This window comes from Liolophura sinensis, chromosome 6, assembly GCF_032854445.1.
Source record: "Liolophura sinensis isolate JHLJ2023 chromosome 6, CUHK_Ljap_v2, whole genome shotgun sequence".
In the NCBI taxonomy this organism is placed as follows: Eukaryota; Metazoa; Mollusca; class Polyplacophora; order Chitonida; family Chitonidae; genus Liolophura; species Liolophura sinensis.
In genome coordinates, this window is record NC_088300.1 from 6,043,967 (window position 1) to 6,061,427 (window position 17,461).

The window sequence follows — 17,461 nt, forward strand, 5'->3', positions numbered from 1 at the left end:
GATGGAATCCATACCATGAGTCTCGCCGACCTGAGGTCAAACACTGCCATGCTAACCTCACTGAAGCTGCTAGGGAATAAAGGTGAGGCCGACAAAATTGTAGCGCACATATATTATATGTGCTTGCCAGCTACTGGCAACAGCTCAGTAGCTAGTGAGTGAGTGAGTGAGTGATAGTTTTAACGTCGCTTTCAACAATATTTCAGTTTTATCGCGACAGTAAAACGTCAAGTAGTCAATCTACTACGGATAATTCATTTACTAGTCAGTAAAAAAAGGACATCAGAAGTCACATAACAAACACAGACGGTAGTTTAAAATCACAGCTTTCCTGCCATACCAATAGTAGAGAGAAAATCAAAAATAGTATCACTTTCTACAGAATTGAAAAGTTCTGCAAGAGAGCTCACGTGATATAAGGAATCTCGTGCAGCAGCAAAGTCGCCACAGTCAAGCAATATGTGCTTGACTGTGAGCCGTTAATCACAAGCAAAGCAATGAGGAGCATCTTCTCCTTTCAACAAATACCCATGCGTAGCACGTGTATGACCGATACGACACCTCTCAAAAGCAAGAGCGGAGATGATGCCGTGAAAGGGAAGGTGCTGGACCAACAAACTGACGAATATCATGCAGTTTGTTGGTTTTCTGATCATCCCATTGAGCCTGAAACAAGCGCTTGATATAGGAGCAAATAAGTGAAGTTTGGGTAGTAACGGAATAAGAAGCCGCCTTAGCGGCTTCATCTGCAGCAGTATTCCCTGGGATAACCATATGCCCGGGCACCCAACAAAAGACAACGATAAAATCTTCATTAAGTCGTTTGAACATCTCCCTGATAGACAGAATGTCTGGATGTACAGGCGAACTAGCCCGAATTGCCTGGAGGCAGGAAAGAGAGTCAGAGCAGATGAGAATCTGCTACCTCCGAGCTCTGGGATGGACCGGAGTGCGCACAAAATTGCCTTGGCTTCCGCAGTAAATACAGAACAGGAATTTGGAAACCGAGTTGAAATGGTTCTGGGCCCAAGGACAGCGGCAGAAGCCATGCCATCATCATCCTTGGAACCGTCAGTGAATATACGGTGATAAAATAGATACTTTGAACACATACCACATGTTGGTATACTAGAGGGTTGGTGGAAGATTTCTTCAGGGAGGAGAGCGAGGTATCAACCCGAGTCTCAGGACATAACCACGGTGGATCTTCCTGGATGCGTATGGGGGCGATAGTATCCGGTCCAAGTCCAGCTGCTTGCACATGTTCCTGGATGCGGGCACCCAGTGGAGGAACAATGAATGGCCTCTGAGCATATAAGTCTTCAAATTCCGGATGGAAGACACACTCAAAGATAAAACTCTGGCAAGGCTATTAATCCTAATGCTACAGAGGGTAACTGATAAAATGCTGCCTTGAGGAACCCCCTGATCTTGTTCAAAGTAGTCATATAGGCTAGCCCAACCCGAACTTGGAAGTGTCGATGGTCTAAGAATTTATGAATAAAGTCAGGAACCCGACCTCTAAGTCCAAACCCATGCATATCTTTCATAATACCATATTTCCAAGTAGTGTCATATGCCTTTTCCAGATCAAAAAAAACAGATACGACATGGTCATGAATTAACGATACCGTTCTTAATAAAGGATTCTAGACGAAAAAGATGATCAACGGTAATGCGATTCTTTCGAAATCCACATTGAATGTCGCTTATCAATTCGTTAGTCTCCAAAAACCAGACTAAGCGATCGTTAATCATCCTCTCCATAGTCTTGCATACACAACTGGTTAAGGAAATAGGACGATAGTTATTTGGATCAGTAGAATCCTTTCCGGGCTTTGAGATGGGGACAATAATAGCGTTTTGCCATGAGGCAGGAAAATTCCCGGAAATCCAAATGGTATTAAAAATTCCAAGAAGCACCCTCAAGGAAGATTCTGGAAGGTGTCGTACAAGCTGATAGTGGATATCATCTGCTCTGGAGTTGAGTCATGGGCCTTGCTATGCGGATAGTTCATGTAGAGAAAATGTAGCATTGTAGGATTCTTCATTTGAGGATGTAAAATCAAGAGGACTTGCTTCGGTCCGTTCCTTGTTACGCTGGAACTGAGGCAAGTAATTATCTGAAGACGAATGGCGTGCAAAAGAAGCGCCCAATCTATTGGCTATGTCAAGCTTTTCTGTCAAAGAATTATCCCCGTCTTTAATCGTTGGATCATATTCCAGACTTTTGACATAGGGGTACGATGATTAATCTTAGAAACATAACGTTTCCAAGAGTCACGTTTGGACTGTTTGACAGTCCTACGGGCTTTAGTTTGAGTACGCCTAACATCGTCTAAATTACCGGTAGATGGTCTACGTCGGTACACGCGCTCAGCACGATTCCTGAAACGTCAGTCTGCTTTATCATAATTAAAGCGTGGAAGGGAGGAAGATACCAGCTCCTCAAGGGTAAGTATGGTGGGGAAGTGGTCGCTTCCGCACAGACCATCAAGGACGCTCCAGCTGAATTCCGACCTTAGCCCTGCATCAGCCAGAGACAAATCAAGGACCGAATAAGTGCCCATTGCAGGATGAAGGTAACTATGTGTGCCATCATTTAAGACGCATAGAGAGTTATTAGATATACAGTGTAAAATCCTCCAGTACAGAACCCTTCTGGTTACGTTCAGAGTCACCCCAGAGAACACTGTGGGCATTAAAGTCACCCAAAAGAAGACACGGTTTAGGTAATTGATCATATAAATTTTGCAGCTCTTGTTGGTGAAGAGTAGAAGAAGGTGGTATATAAATAGAACAGATTGTTAATACTATACCCAGTGTGATATGCACCGCCACCGCCTGCAAGTCGGTGGTCAGTGCCAGTCTATTGTGTATTACGCCCTGCCTGATCAAAAGATTTTTTTTTTTGATTGGTGTTTTACGCCGTACTCAAGAATATTTCACTTATACGACGGCGGCCAGCATTATGGTGGGTGGAAACCGGGCACATCCCCCCTGATCAAAAGAGAAGAACCGCCTGATGCTTTTCCATTCGTAGACGTGGCAACAGCGTGATGAGATACATAACCTCAACATTGATCAGTCACGAGGATCAGTCGTAAGAGTTTCCTGCAAGCTAAACGCTATAGGATTGAGGTCTTGAGCTAACATCTGGAGCTCTGCGAGGTTACACCTCAATCCTCTACAGTTCCACTGAAAGATCTTTGTAGTAGCCATTATTAATATTTATTTGTTTTTTTTTTCCTGGACTTTTTATACATCGCTGCCCTACGCTCAGCAAAATCCTCCTGTGACAACGTTATCAGCTTCCTCTGCTTTTTAACCTTGTCATCTTTAGAATCGCGTCGCAATGTGCAATAATGCGACCCCAGGGATGTTGAGACAGGTACCAAGACCTCACCCTTGACACTGATATAGGCAGGCAAGTCTTCGGGTGCATCCATTTCCGAAAGAGATTCCTCCATATTGGATTCTCCACCAGCCCTAGACATATCAGATTGCTGAGAGCTACCCTGAGGATCAAGACAATCTGCTATATCTCTAGTGTCTGTGACATTGTAGACGGGTCAGGGCTGAGCGTGCTACCCCATAAGAACGGGCTCTTACAAAGTGCACCTTTGGAGGGCGTCACGCCACTGGATTGCGTCTCCTTAATGCAGGATGGCGTCGTATTCGAAATTTCTGACGATCTAGGGAGTGAGGAGCTATTCGAGATTTGACTCATGCTGACAACCTACTCCGAGCTATTTGACGTCTGAGATGCATCGCAAAGGCACTGGGGCCCACCTACTGCTGGCGATTCGCTTAACTTCCTGACCTTATTTGTAGCATCAATGCGCTTATTTCGAATATTTTTGTTGGAGGACATGGAGTTGGTGAAAACTTGCCACTCTCCAGCTTCTTCGTTGTCAGCAGTAGAGTTATCCAAAGTCCCCTTATTTTGTTGACTGGAAGGAACAGACTCGCCAGAAACCCCAATTTCCATATCATCCCCATGTCTCTCACTATAATTACCATCATTATCTCCTCGACCTTCATTCTCATCTTTATTGTCACCTTCAACTTTATAGTCATTACTATCTTTATCATCATTATCATTGCAATCTTTGTCGTCATTATCGCCATTGTCATTTTCATCGCTCAACGGGCAGTCCTTTTGAAAGTGGCCTGCCTGTTTACACTTGAGGCATTTATCGTTTAAAGGACAGTCGGCCTTGAAATGTTCTGTACTATCACAGATGTGACAAGCACGGACCTGACCTCTGTACCACAAAGGAATTCTAAAATTCCCAACCGGAATTGAATGTGGAATGATCTCGGTCACACCACTCATGTAAATACGGCGCATACCATTCTAAAGTGACCTATCAAAAAGGTAATGTTCCCAGCTGACGTGATGAACCGTGCCATACCGGGACATCAAACCTCGAACAGTGTCATCGGGCACCGCGATCGGACATCGAGATCTAACCAGGAGCCTTTGCTCCTCACAATCATATATTGGACAATCTACCCCTTTGAATGTGGAGCCGCTAGTCAACAGCTGTTCCTTCACAGTTTGCGTAGCCACTGTAACATTCCAGACATCTCTAGAGACATTGATTAGTCCCTTTAAGACATTAGGCCCACTTCCCACTAACTGCCTTTAGCCGTTTGTATACATCAACCGGTTGTACACCTCCCTGTATTACAAGCTTAAGGCTTAATGTGTCTATTTACTCGCCCTGCCCACAACATTGTGGGCCAGGGCGAGAACTACTACCCTAAAGAGAGGACCACAACTATGCGTTTGGAACAGTGTGGATGCTGAGCGCAAAATAAATACGGTATTACAAAGTGGAAATGCACTAAACTATGTACAGGTTATTTACAGAGAGGCTAGTGAATACGTCCTGCCGCTAAGAGCGACAGAACGTAATGTCGCACCACCCTCAAACTGGGTGACCACTAAACAAAAGCTGAGAGCACAAAGGCTAGTTCCACGGCCAGCCAGGGACTAACTCTATTTACAACCCCCCTCACCCACAAGCCAAGAGAAAAACTAAACTTCGTGCAAGAATGCACGAACCTACAACCAGCAGCTTAAACGCTGTTTTTTGCCTGTTCCGCTAGTCTGGGATTGAATAAACCTCGATCGGGCAGGCTGACCTCGTTCACTGTCCTATACCTTAACCCGTATAGTCCTTTTAACCTGCATGGTCGCTGTAACACAGGACACACGACAACTGGTGTCTGAGCCAAGCCACGCTGGCCGGCCAAACAGCCACACGAATCTAAGACAAAAATGTCGATAAACTGGTCAAAAATAAGAAATTCCTCAACGAAAAGTATATGAGACTAATGCTCGCAACTCGGCGCAACTGCTGATTGCAAAAGCAACGATAAATTCGCTAAATTTCAGCTGAAATTTAACTGAGACAAACTGAGCGACCAAACAACACGTCCGACCTCTCTCCACTTCAGTAGCCAGAGTCAAATATCTGCTCAATGTGACATCTTGTAACAGTGCTGTTTGTGTTCTGGCCACATCTCAGTAGCTCAAGTTAAACATGGCTGGTTTCCTCAATGTAATGTTTGTGCTTGTCAGTAGGTCGCATGTATGAATGATTATGGCTTAACGCCACATCGGCAATTTTGCAGCCATATCGTGGCGACAGTAGGTCGAGACCTATATGACTGGTTTGCTCAGTGTAATATCTTGTGCTGATAGGCTTGTGTTCAAACCACAGCTCAGTACCTCATGTCAAATATGTCTGGTTTGCTCGATGTAATGACTCTGCCAACAAGTTTGTATTCAGGAAACAGCCAAGTAGATCGAGTCTACAAGACTGGTTTCTTCGATACAATGACTGTGGTGACAAGTTGGTGTTCAGACATGAAATTCAAGCCTTAAGCGGTTCGGACATGAAGTTTAAACCTTTAGTTACCTGTTCTAATGTTTAGAACAAGGAACCACCCGAATATAAGCACGACCTACACGTTCAGCCAGCCAAACCTTTGCTTTATACGGCATGCGGCCACTTATATACATCCTTTATTGTTTAACAATTTCCGGACTTCTGGTACGAATTCATAGGGAGTACTAAAATAACGCTCTTTGCTAGGCCATCACCTAAGAGGTTGAGCACTGGAATGTAACTCACAAACCTCTTCCCAATGAATATAACCTGAGTTATTTTGTCAAGGGGCTTAATACTTGGAAACAGATCTAAACTGCCATGCATATTCTTTCCGATGGCTTGGTAACTCTATAAATCAACTTTTAGCCAGAAATTCTTACGGGGACATGGGAAGCGACACGTAAGAGCAACAGGAAACACGATGTCACGTCATTCGTACCCTCTGTGCATGTACATGTGGCGCCTATCATTGTCTCAATGTGCGCGAGTTTTTTTGTAACAATAAAAATGTTATGCTTTTTAAACTTTCTGTGTGGTACTATATCGATGACTGTATACATTTGGTGTAGTGGCGTCTTTTCTTTCAAGCATACGTATACAATTACGGCACGGTGCTTCCTCAGTGACAAAACATCGATTGTTTGGATGTCCAATTTTTAATTGTTCAAACGAAAAATGTCTATCCTTTATTACTTTATTGCAAAATATTAACCGTGTGCGCTGATATGAAGGTTGACATTGTGGTCGCCATTGCCGAGGGAGAAATGCTGGGTCTGTACGACATTGCCGTTGATCTTGACGTAGATCGTGTAGTCACCACGGAAAGCCCTTACGGTGTACGCAGAGCCTTTGGAAAGGTAATGTTTGTCGTAAGTTTTCCATTCCCCATACACCAGATTGAGGAATCTTTGACCGGCGGCGTTAATCTACAAGAAAACAGGTATATGACTGTGAATACAACAGTGGTCACTGGAGCAGCGACGACAGTGTAATATCCGGCAAATGGTCAGCCAGGTAGCCAGTGTAACACGTCCTCTTGTCAATTTACCTCAGTTAGGGTTCTTTTCTAAGTATCCATGTAAATGATCAATAAAGGTCAGTTTGAAACTGTCAAGATCATAGGGTTCCAAATTTTAACCCCGCTTTACATTTTCACTTATTAGAAAAAAAGTTAAAAGACTCACTACAAACATCGTCAGGTAATTCATCGAATAGATATGATTTCTTACACCGATCAATGAAGATCAACGAAAATAATTCCTAGAGTGGGACTAGTACTAACGACGGGGCGTCTAGCTCCATCGTTCTACCAAATGAGTTATCCAGCCAGATATAGGGATAGCTCGATTCTTTGAGTCCAGTGATTAATATCACTGTTTCATAATGATGGCCATACAATGACACTTAATACTTGCTCTGAAATCTTGTCCTGACACCAGAGCTGCTGGTTCTCCCCTCCAGTGATGCGTACCCAGAACCCCCACAACAAGATTCCCTGGACGGCGTGATGGGAGAAGAAAGTCCGGAGGGCAGTTTCGTAGTAGTCAGCTCGTTTGTTCACGTCATTTGATTGGACATCCAGCTCTGTGACCCAGATTGGCAGACCGGCCTGTGCTAGTTTGTCCAGCCGAGACTGTACAAGAAAGGAACACTAATCCATCACACGTTACCCATGTCATTAACACAGGGCTATTCATTTGTTAAAAGAAAGACAGCATAAGTAACAATTAACTTTGACAAATGAACCTACAAGTTAAAAACAGATAAACGATCAGGTAGGTGTAGATATGTTTGGACATCCGTATAGGTAAAGCCTAATAAGACGTGCAAAATTCCACTGATATTGCGAGTCTGATATCTCTGTCCAAGACCCGTATCTTCTGTGTCCTAGCGATTGAAAGGTTAGTACATTTAATTAGCACCCCACAGAAAGTTAACAGTTCAGTTTTTAAGATAATGAGCAGTACAAACTCCCCACACAATAGTCTTACGTTCACAGTGCTGGGATCAGGATACTGCTCCATGCCGAAGTGACACTGGACGCCGATACCGCCAATGTGAGTACCGGAAGCCTTGTAATCCTTTGCTTGAGCCAAATAATCCTGTTAAAGAGATATTGTCTGTAGTTATGTGCTTCATCATTGTGTGATCGTTCCTCAGGCAGAGGCCTGATGACCACAAGATGTAATATGTCATCTCGTAAGCACCTGTATACCTAAACATGGATACAACCTAACCGCCTGACCCACACCACCAAATCCCCAGCTTATTTTAATTAGGTGCTCTCCACAACTTACTTTAATTATGCGCTCTCCACTCATCTATATATTTGAGGGATAATAACAATTTTGTCTGCTACAACTAGCCACCATGTCATTAGCCACTATGTTTGTCAAATTGCCATTATTCACGCTCTCATATAATAAAATGGCAAGTTTGTATATGTACCTGACAATAACGTATAACATAACAGATAACAGTTGAAAACTTGGACTCCAAAACCTGAATGGATGTAGTCTTTACGAATTTTCCGCATTAGTATTTGAGCTATACACAGAAATTTCAATCACAAAACAACAGAATACCGTCTACACCCATTTTAGGTAGCATCCAATTATTTCATGACATAAAAAATAAGAAACTCTGCACAGCGTTCTCAGTCTGTTTAAAGTTTTGATACGGTTAAACGTTGCTGAGACGGGTGCTGAAGTGTTCTGAAGTTTGCTGAAGTATTCAGATGAATAGACGCCATTGTTCGACAGTGTAATGCACAAACCAACATTACGAACCAAATGCCCAAATATCTCTTCATGTAGATATTGTCACCATGTACAACTTAATATCGTGAGTGTGGACGCAAAGAAGCTCTCTTGCCGCAAAGTGCTTAAACGTGAAATACAGGGATAAAGATTTTATGAAGCCAACTCACGTCAGTAGATGCTCCGCCAGCTACGACACTGTAGTCGTTCAAGAACAGCTTAACGTTTGGATCGATGTTATGAACGGTTTTGAAGACTTCCTTCGTATAGTTAGGATCGTTGAGTTTGGTGGCGTACCAGTTACCGTGTAGCATCTCGTTGTTGACATCCCAGTGTTCAACTCTGTGAAGACATTCGTTTGGTTTAAACCAAACCATGGTTAATGAATTCATCTTATCATGGTGGTTGTATCTTAAATTAGATGTAGCAGTTATCAGGGATTCTTGGCAAAACATCCATATTCACTGTAATCAAATCAAAGTTTCTGTATCTACCAACAATAGCCCAAATTATTGTCTTGAAGTAAAAAGAAGAATCCTGTGATACATTTATTTTGTTAAAATGATTCTTTGGCTCTTCGACTTTTGCCAAAAGTCTGCGGTATAAATATTCCCCGCCCTTCTTGTGACGCTTTTCTTTCGTGTTTTATATTTAACACGTTCGATAATGACGTCATACCGGATGAACCCATTCTACCAATTATTTGACTTATAGCAATACAGGTGGGGCTTTATGGTTGCTTCACGGTACCAAAAAAATGACATTGTTAACTATTGTCTCCCGTATCAAATGGTAATAATTTCGAAAGGGGATAAGGGCGTGCTCTCATAATGCACATATAAACGTAAACAATCAGTAGTGATTTTATGCCTTATGTGGTTTACAACATTTTATCGTATCAGTACCGAGAAGTAGGGTACTTACAGGCCCTTGAAGTGGCTGACAGTCTCGTGTAGATGATGATCGACGATGCTTCTGACCTGAGACGGGGACTTTGACTTGAGCCATCGAGGTACCCATTGTTCCACAGCCCATAACAGGTTATGACCTCTCACCTTTATCCTGTCGGGAATAAGCCGTGAAATCTGTCATGTGCTCAAAGAAAAGCTTATCAATGCAGGTTGTAAGCTATCATTTACATTGCTGGAAAACTCTTGAGTATGTGTTAATCAAAATGTCACCATTAAAAAAAGAATAGCACTGGATACTTATGTGGTGATCTGGTGCGCTTAGATATCGAGTGATCGAACAGTTGCTTAAATTATACTACTAACCCATGGCTCCTTAGCTTCTTCACGGCATTTATTCCGGTATTATAGTCGGGGTGACCCTGCAGCAAATAATATACTAAGTTTGTCAGACATTTCCAAACCAAGGCACTCACGGCCCCATGATCTGTGTTTGTAAAACTTCAAAAATCGCTCCCTAACCAAAAGGGGTAGATCAATGTTATTTCTTCGCTCGCCGTGTCAAAATATTCCCATGATATAAAAGATAAATGCAATTAAGATAGTGTTACATTCTCTGTAGCATACCATTATTTTAGTTGATTGTCATCTACGAACACGTGACCTGGTACATAACATTCCAATAGTATAGCACTTTATTTGCTGATATGCCGTTTTACCCTGGACAGTGGTTTATTCAACTGTTGAAAACCAAATTCTCCCCACCTTTCTGTAAGTTTTTAAAGGATTTTTAGTTATAGAACTCGCATATCTAAACTAACACAGAATTTCTATCAAGACAAGTTGATGAGCAATTTGTCAGCAGTGCGGACGAGAACTGACCTCGTTGTACTCGAACTGATTCCACTTCAGCTGATTTTCCGTAACAGCCCAGTTGAAATGGTCGTATATGAACTGCCTGTACTTCTGTTCGGATCCGCCATTGTTATTGTTCATGATGGATGCTACAACCGCTGTGCCGAATGGGAAAGCGTGTTTGGTCATCACAGTCTAGAATGTAGAACGAAACAAGGTCCGACTCTTTGAATGCTGTAGTTCAATTATTGCTTGAGTGTAAACTTCTGCTTGTAAAATCATGATGTATCATGCATCAGTGTTTCAAATCTTATCCAATTTTGTCTCAACACATTTGCATTAACAACACGAAAGGAAGTGTACACTTTGCATCATGGCTGACACGGAATCATACGCATCATAACCTGGTACATCACGGGTGTGCTTCAAAGGGAGGATACTCTTGCATGTTATGCCGAGGAAATCAGATATTTTTAACCGCAGATACATAGTTTTAATAAAGAAAACTAATTTACCTCGATAGTGACAGAGCCATGATTGATACCCCCGTCAGCCGTGACCCTGAAATAATATAACAATATATAACATTTAAATCCGATTAAAAATGTCTGTCACAAAATTCCTTTATATTCCTGCAGTATTTACACACACATGACCTGTTTTCTTACTGGTCTGATGGAATTTTTGCGCAAATTTATTTCCAGTTTGAGACACAGGCAAGAATTATGGCTGAAGGAAACCGAGCCGAACATCTAAATGTCGGAAACTGGGCACATCGCGAAAATCTTATAGAAACAGCCAGATCAGAGATAGACGAACTACACTGGCACTAGACTTAAGCGAAACAATGGATGTAAATTGCACAAAACATGACGTGTTTATTGCTCGGCACTAACTCAGAGTGATGCAACGGAGAAAAGCATAAAAAAACAGCGTCTGCACTTACATACTCTTTACGTGCGCTCACAGAGCGTACTCCCGAGGTTTGAATAAAGAATATGCACTTCAAGAAAGGTGTATATTCTATTAAGGTGAACCACTTTAATAATTCAATTTCTTTAATTAGATCAACAGTTTATCAATAAACCTGAGTGGAGGCATCGTGCCCAAATATTACTTATCACTGACTCTGACACATTATTAAGGGTTGTGCCAACCTCCAACATGTTAATGGCACATATAAACAATCTCTGAAAAACGCCGCATGTATACAAATCAGTTTCAGATCAAATCGTTTTGTGGACAGGCTTTAGTTCTGATTTTATCAATGCGGTACATGCATTTTACTGACAAGTTTTAAATGTAATTGCAAAATGCAACACGGCAGCATGGTATCGTGATGTGTTTTCTTGATTATGATGATACGTAGTAATGGAGCCTAACTAAACAGTTTCATGCCTTACAAGTGACAAGACCAAAACACAAACTTAAACAGTGGATCTCCTGCCAGTTTCTATTATGCTTATCATTTTCATATACTGAAGAAGTCAAACCTTTCACAAAATTAATTAATAACTCATTATAATAATAATATAATAATTCAAATTGTTTTGCTTAAACGCACCACTGGAAATATTATCTGAATTAATGAATTTGTCAATTGTCTCTCCAAACCAATATTCTGACATCAGAAAGCACTAACTTGAAGTGAATGTTGCTTTTTCTGAGCCGATCAATGCGCTCATTGGCCTGAGCTTTCCAGTTTCCGGATGACTGATGACCCGAAGACTGATCGGTGAGCGAGGCCCCGTCAGCTATGAACTCCACACCTGGCTCGGGCCCTTGGAAGTACACCCGGATGTGGTCAAGATCTACAACACAGCAACAGTGGAAAGCAAAAATGTTTAGAGATTAGTACACATACATGTACATGACTCTATAGTCATCAAAAGGTTTCATACTCAGCCACGTCTTCTTGACATATTTATACACCACTGTGTCATCACACTGTATTTAGCTATAGTATGTGTATTTAAAATCCTGTTTAGTTTTTAAGGCATACTAGATCAACTGTTTTCAAAATGGCTGTTTGCCATACACTGCTATGACATACCCTAGAGCTAGCTTTGTTATCTGATGGCTTCCACGAAGCCTCACAGACTAATAGTTCTTACAAATGACGACAACTGATTTGATATATTCAATGACAGGAAGGTTTGTAACCAAAAAGAAACATTAGCTACATCAACAAAGCAGCCAAAACGCGACGCCAGTCGAGTTTCAAGCGTTAGTTTCCTGTTTACTTGACTGTGTGATGGACCTTAAGCCTGGCTTTATTGTGTGACGTATTGGAATAAAGAAAATTGTGTTTACGTACTTCCGGGACTCATGAATGTGCCCGAGAGGTGAACCCAACCCGAGGAAGTGCGAATATTATTATGTCGGGAAACGCTTACATAGCTTTTCTGACCTGTAATGAAAAAAGTCAAATCAAAGTAGATATTATACTAGCGAGATTATTGTGTTCAAGAAACAAAAAGGCATGTCCATATTCCTACAAGTTATCACCAGATTGCAGTTCCCAATATCTGTGACAGTTCCAGATAAGAACACTTAAATCCTCACGACGTTAACTTTTTAAAGGAATGGTTAGAGAAATAGGGAATTTCGTCCTCATTCATGAGGTTGAAAGGAGGACGTGATCCATGTCCAATAAATTTATTTGAATGTTTAAGTATATTTTAAAGTTTTCTCTTAGTTTAAAGATTTTTGAAAGGTATCTAAAGAGCAGAAGACTGGCAGTGATCAAGTCTCTTACTTTATAACAGTTGACATCATTTGCAAGCATAAAGCGCCCAAGAGTAAATTTAGTCTTGAATTAAAAAAAAAAATTAATTCCGTGTGTAACCTACCATTCTTATAACTATGTTCTACCTCCAGTTCTAAGTACTGATTCTTTCCGTTGTCATTGACCAGTTTGGCCCAGCCCTGGAATTTATACGTGGTGTGTTCTTTGACCCACACATTCTGCGATGGGCCCTCGAAAAAGGCATGCCTGGAATATAAAAGTTATCAATGTATACTAAACGGTTATTAAAACTCAGAGATACATTAGAGTATTATAGATGTGAATTATGAGATGTATTTCAAGGTTATAAATCAAGAGCGCAGAATCATTCCAAAACAATTCTAAAGCTTAATGTGTTTATTTCACTTACTCTGGGTTCGCCTACTGTGGATTCGCCTGCTCCGGATTAGCCTACTATTATTTCGCCTGCTCTGGATTCACCTACTCTGGATTCGTTTACTCAGGGTTCGTCTACTCTGGATACACCTACTTTGGGTTCGTCTACTCTGGATTCGCCTACTCTGGATTTGCTTACGCTGTGTTTGCCCACTCTGAGTTCGCCCACTCTGGGTTCGCCTACTCTACAATCACTTACGAAAGTCACCAATGACCTAAAATATCCCATTGCCAATGTAGTCGTATCAGCGTCACGAGTAAATATCATAGTCTATTTATTTTAGCCAGTCGCCTATATTCAACTGTCTATAAAATCAGTGATATTCGCTACCCAAATTGCCTTTAGCCATTGACTCGTAACAACCAAAGCTCTACACATGGAGATGTTGAATGTCTATATTATTACCAGGAAAATGTAGTTAAAAATTCTTCAAACTGTTAATGTTATATTCCATAATCTTTATTTCGACACCAAGACCCATTGCTTCGGGTGACGTCATAATTATTCAAAAGCTAAAAAGCGGTTTAAACAAACTCCACGCAGTAACACAGACTACTGTCTCTGCGAACAGATATCGTGGCTCTAATTTCCATCTAAACCTTTAGAGATAACACCCATCTCTAAATCCACACCGCCGTGCATACTACACATACTACAAGACATAAAATAAAATTCATCTGTTAAGGTTATATTATACCAAAACGTGTAAACAATTTCAAATGTGGCAGTGTCAGTAACAGGGTTTACAATTAAGTCGATAGCAGTATAGGTGACTGGTGTCGCCCTCCACCTTGCCACTGGTTTTTAAATAATTCCAACGTCACCCAAGGCAATGTGTTCTTGCCGTCGAAACCGAGCTTATGGGCTTTAACATTATGAATCAGAAAAATTCTTCTATCTTAATTTTCCCTGCAATAATATAGACTTCCAACATATCCATGTGTAGAGCTTGTGTTCTTACGTGTCACTGGCTAAAGGCAATTCTGGTAGTGAGTGGACTGATTTTACAGAGAGGTGAATAGACGATTCGCTAAAAGAGGTAAGTATAGGCGGATGTTTCATTCACGCGTCAGTCGTTAACATCGCGATGACATCGCGTTCCGAATAAATTCCCTCAGTTGAGTTGTAGTTTCAAAATATCAATTTGAATTTCGAAGTGTTTTTTTAACTTCTTTGTCTTCGTTGACAAATATGCATATAATATGAACAGAGGTTTAAGCGGTTTTAACAAAATAAACATACATATTATATATATATTATTATTATTATTATAATAATAATAAACATATATTTATACTTTTACCATCTGTTTTCTATTAAGCCATTTCTCGTTTTCTTTTTTGGTCCACGAGAGTATATCAGGGATCAGGCTAAGCCTAAACAAGCCCACGTATGTCACAAAGAGTGAAAAGATCAAACTTGTCTATTATTGGCAGTGTCAGAAGTCAATTACTCGCAGGTCAAGCTATACTTTTCTCTCCTCGTTGTCACTGAGAACATTTATCTGACTTTGTTGGTGATAATAAAACGCAGGCAACACAAAGCTATTTCCATGTTTCGGGGGAGGGTATTGGTCTTAGCAAAGCAAACTTACCGTGATGTTGCCTTCACAGCCTGGCTTCCGCTGTGATGGTCGCTTGTACCATAGCACTTAATGCCGTAGCAATCCCAGCTCCCGGTTCCCTCCAGATCCGCGTTTTTCAACAACTCCTGGCATCGCGCCACGGCCGCCACCACAAGTATGACTATCAAACCCAGGGCCATGTCTTCACGATGTTTTGTCATTTTCCCTTTGGCAGGCATTTTTAAAGAACACCCTATGATGACCTGCTGATATTTCATTGGCTGATATATTGTCAGTCGTGGCGGTAACCTTGGTGTTTAGGTCGCCATGCGTCTCTCAGGACTGATTCAGAAGACTTTGTGTTAAATCTGACCAAGTTTAGGTCAAGGTAAATCTCTTTACCTCAGCCCATTGCACCGAGGAACGAATGCTGAGATGTAATGTCTGGACTTCCGATTAAGGCGCTTCTGTTCTCACCAAATTCATGGGTCCCGTTTATGTTTTAGTGTATACCCAAAGCTGAATCCACATGTAACAGCCATGATTTGTATCAAACATTTATGACTACCGTGTTAATTATGTTTAAGACATTTGCATTCAAATACGTAAGTTTACCAACTCGGTGTTAACCGGCAATCGGTAGAAGCAAGGATACGCTGATGCTGCAGTCTAAGAGTTCAGTGTGGGTGTTCAGTACAAACATGCACCAGCCAAAGCGATATGCAAGCATTGTGATATATGCACCGTCCGTCTGATAAGAACGAAATGACTTGCAAATATGTTTACCACAAGCCTGCTGAGTTCCCACCATATGAAATGAAAACTGGAGAGAGCACTAAAGGTAGATAAGGTAATGATAAGTAAGTAATAGACTTTTGCCGTTTAATGACATTTGGCAATTAGTGACAATCGCCCTCCAACCACCCAGGAACCTCTCACCAATGCGGTCGCTGTGAGTTCAAGTCCATCTCATGCTGGCTTCTTCTCCGGCTGTACGTGGGAAGGTCTTCCAGCAAGAATTGACGTTTGCCTGGGACCCATAGTTCAAAAGTGTCTTAAAAGTCAGATTTAAACCTTAATACCAGTCTTGACCTAATACAAAACTAAGGGAACTTTAGTCCAGACTAAAGGTAATATTGGACGTAACTACATATACATTTTTAACTACGGAACCCTGATTACCGCTTATTAAATCACTGAGAAAGTGTCATCTGTGCCATGCATAGCCTAGTTACGTGGTATGTGTGTCATGAGATAAGACAAGGTATCAGTCATACAGTTTAGACGTCATGGATAACGTTGGTCTATGGAAAACCGTTGCAGCCACTCACTTTCCGCGATCGAGAATACGAGAGTCAAGGTTAACGAAAAGCGCGATTTGTTCCCAAAATCTCTATCCGCAGGTTTTATGACGGGACACACGAGACGTGAACTCGAGAATGCGAGATCAGCGAAACCGTCATGCTAGTACATTATTGCTAATATCCCGAAGTTTGACAGAAACGAAGAATTCGAGAACGTGATATTAGTCAAATGGCGAATTGTTTTTTTAATTCTCTCACGAATTTTAACAAACTGGGTGAGATTAGCAATAATATCACGCGATTTCATTAATCTCGCATTCTCGACTCGCGCGTCTGGTAGAGACAACACGAATTTTTGTTAATCTTGACTTTCGTCTTTACTCGGGGACTTCAGACCTTCAGCATTCATGCAGACCATTGTCTGCTCCGTTTAATTCGAGCGTTCTGGTTATGTAATCAGTAGCTCAATGTGATTCCATTCCACACCCTTCACCCTGTCAGCTAGCCTGTCACCAAGGTCACTTGCTTGTCTTATATTAGCTGGGTTGTGTTTGATAACTTGGACTTTAGCTTCAGAAATTAAAACAGAAAGAGTAATGAAATTTGTATATTTATAAGTGCCATTTTTCATCGTTCTACTCAGTTTTGACACGCGAGTCAAAAGTTCTTGGTGATAACTATTGTTGAAGCGCACAGTTATATAATCGTCTGTCATAGTAATTCAAAAGGCACTGTATATTTTTATACAGCTCATGCAAATCAAAGATATTCTACGACTGACCGAGTGACATATGGTAATATTGGCGGAGTATATTGCAGGGGAGAGAACTAGTGTTTACCAAACACTGGTATAAGTATGTTCAAGTATGAAGGATCTACTGACGTCAGGTACAAATTTGCTTTCGACCACATCTGGGTTTATGCTAAACATAGCTTAACAAATAAAAGCTCAAAATAGTCATTATCAAACAGTGAATATA

At 41.3% G+C, this 17,461-nt stretch overlaps 1 protein-coding gene across 1 annotated transcript; it reads right to left on the bottom strand.

Moving 5' to 3' along the window:
• Positions 1-6,584: 6,584 nt before the first annotated feature.
• On the bottom strand, positions 6,585-15,416 carry LOC135466218 (anti-sigma-I factor RsgI6-like). The gene is made up of 12 exons (XM_064743621.1): positions 15,208-15,416; positions 13,281-13,423; positions 12,746-12,838; positions 12,071-12,239; positions 10,944-10,989; positions 10,456-10,623; positions 9,940-9,995; positions 9,590-9,727; positions 8,836-9,007; positions 7,898-8,008; positions 7,322-7,539; positions 6,585-6,832 (listed from the first exon to the last, which is right to left on the bottom strand). The coding sequence occupies exons 1-12, from the start codon at positions 15,414-15,416 to the stop codon at positions 6,736-6,738; spliced, it is 1,620 nt and encodes a 539-aa protein (XP_064599691.1). The 3' UTR covers positions 6,585-6,735.
• Between the last annotated feature and the right edge of the window lie 2,045 nt (positions 15,417-17,461).

Bases quoted from the DNA above. Each gene is read 5' to 3' on its own strand.
- LOC135466218 (XM_064743621.1), bottom strand. From the start codon at position 15,416: ATGCCTGCCAAAGGGAAAATGACAAAACATCGTGAAGACATGGCCCTG. The intron at 7,540-7,897 runs GTAAGACTATTG...TTTCTTGTACAG, and splicing joins CTGATCCCAGCACTGTGAAC to TCTCGGCTGGACAAACTAGC. The intron at 6,833-7,321 runs GCAAGTATTAAG...GTTTTCTTGTAG, and splicing joins TGTCAGGACAAGATTTCAGA to ATTAACGCCGCCGGTCAAAG.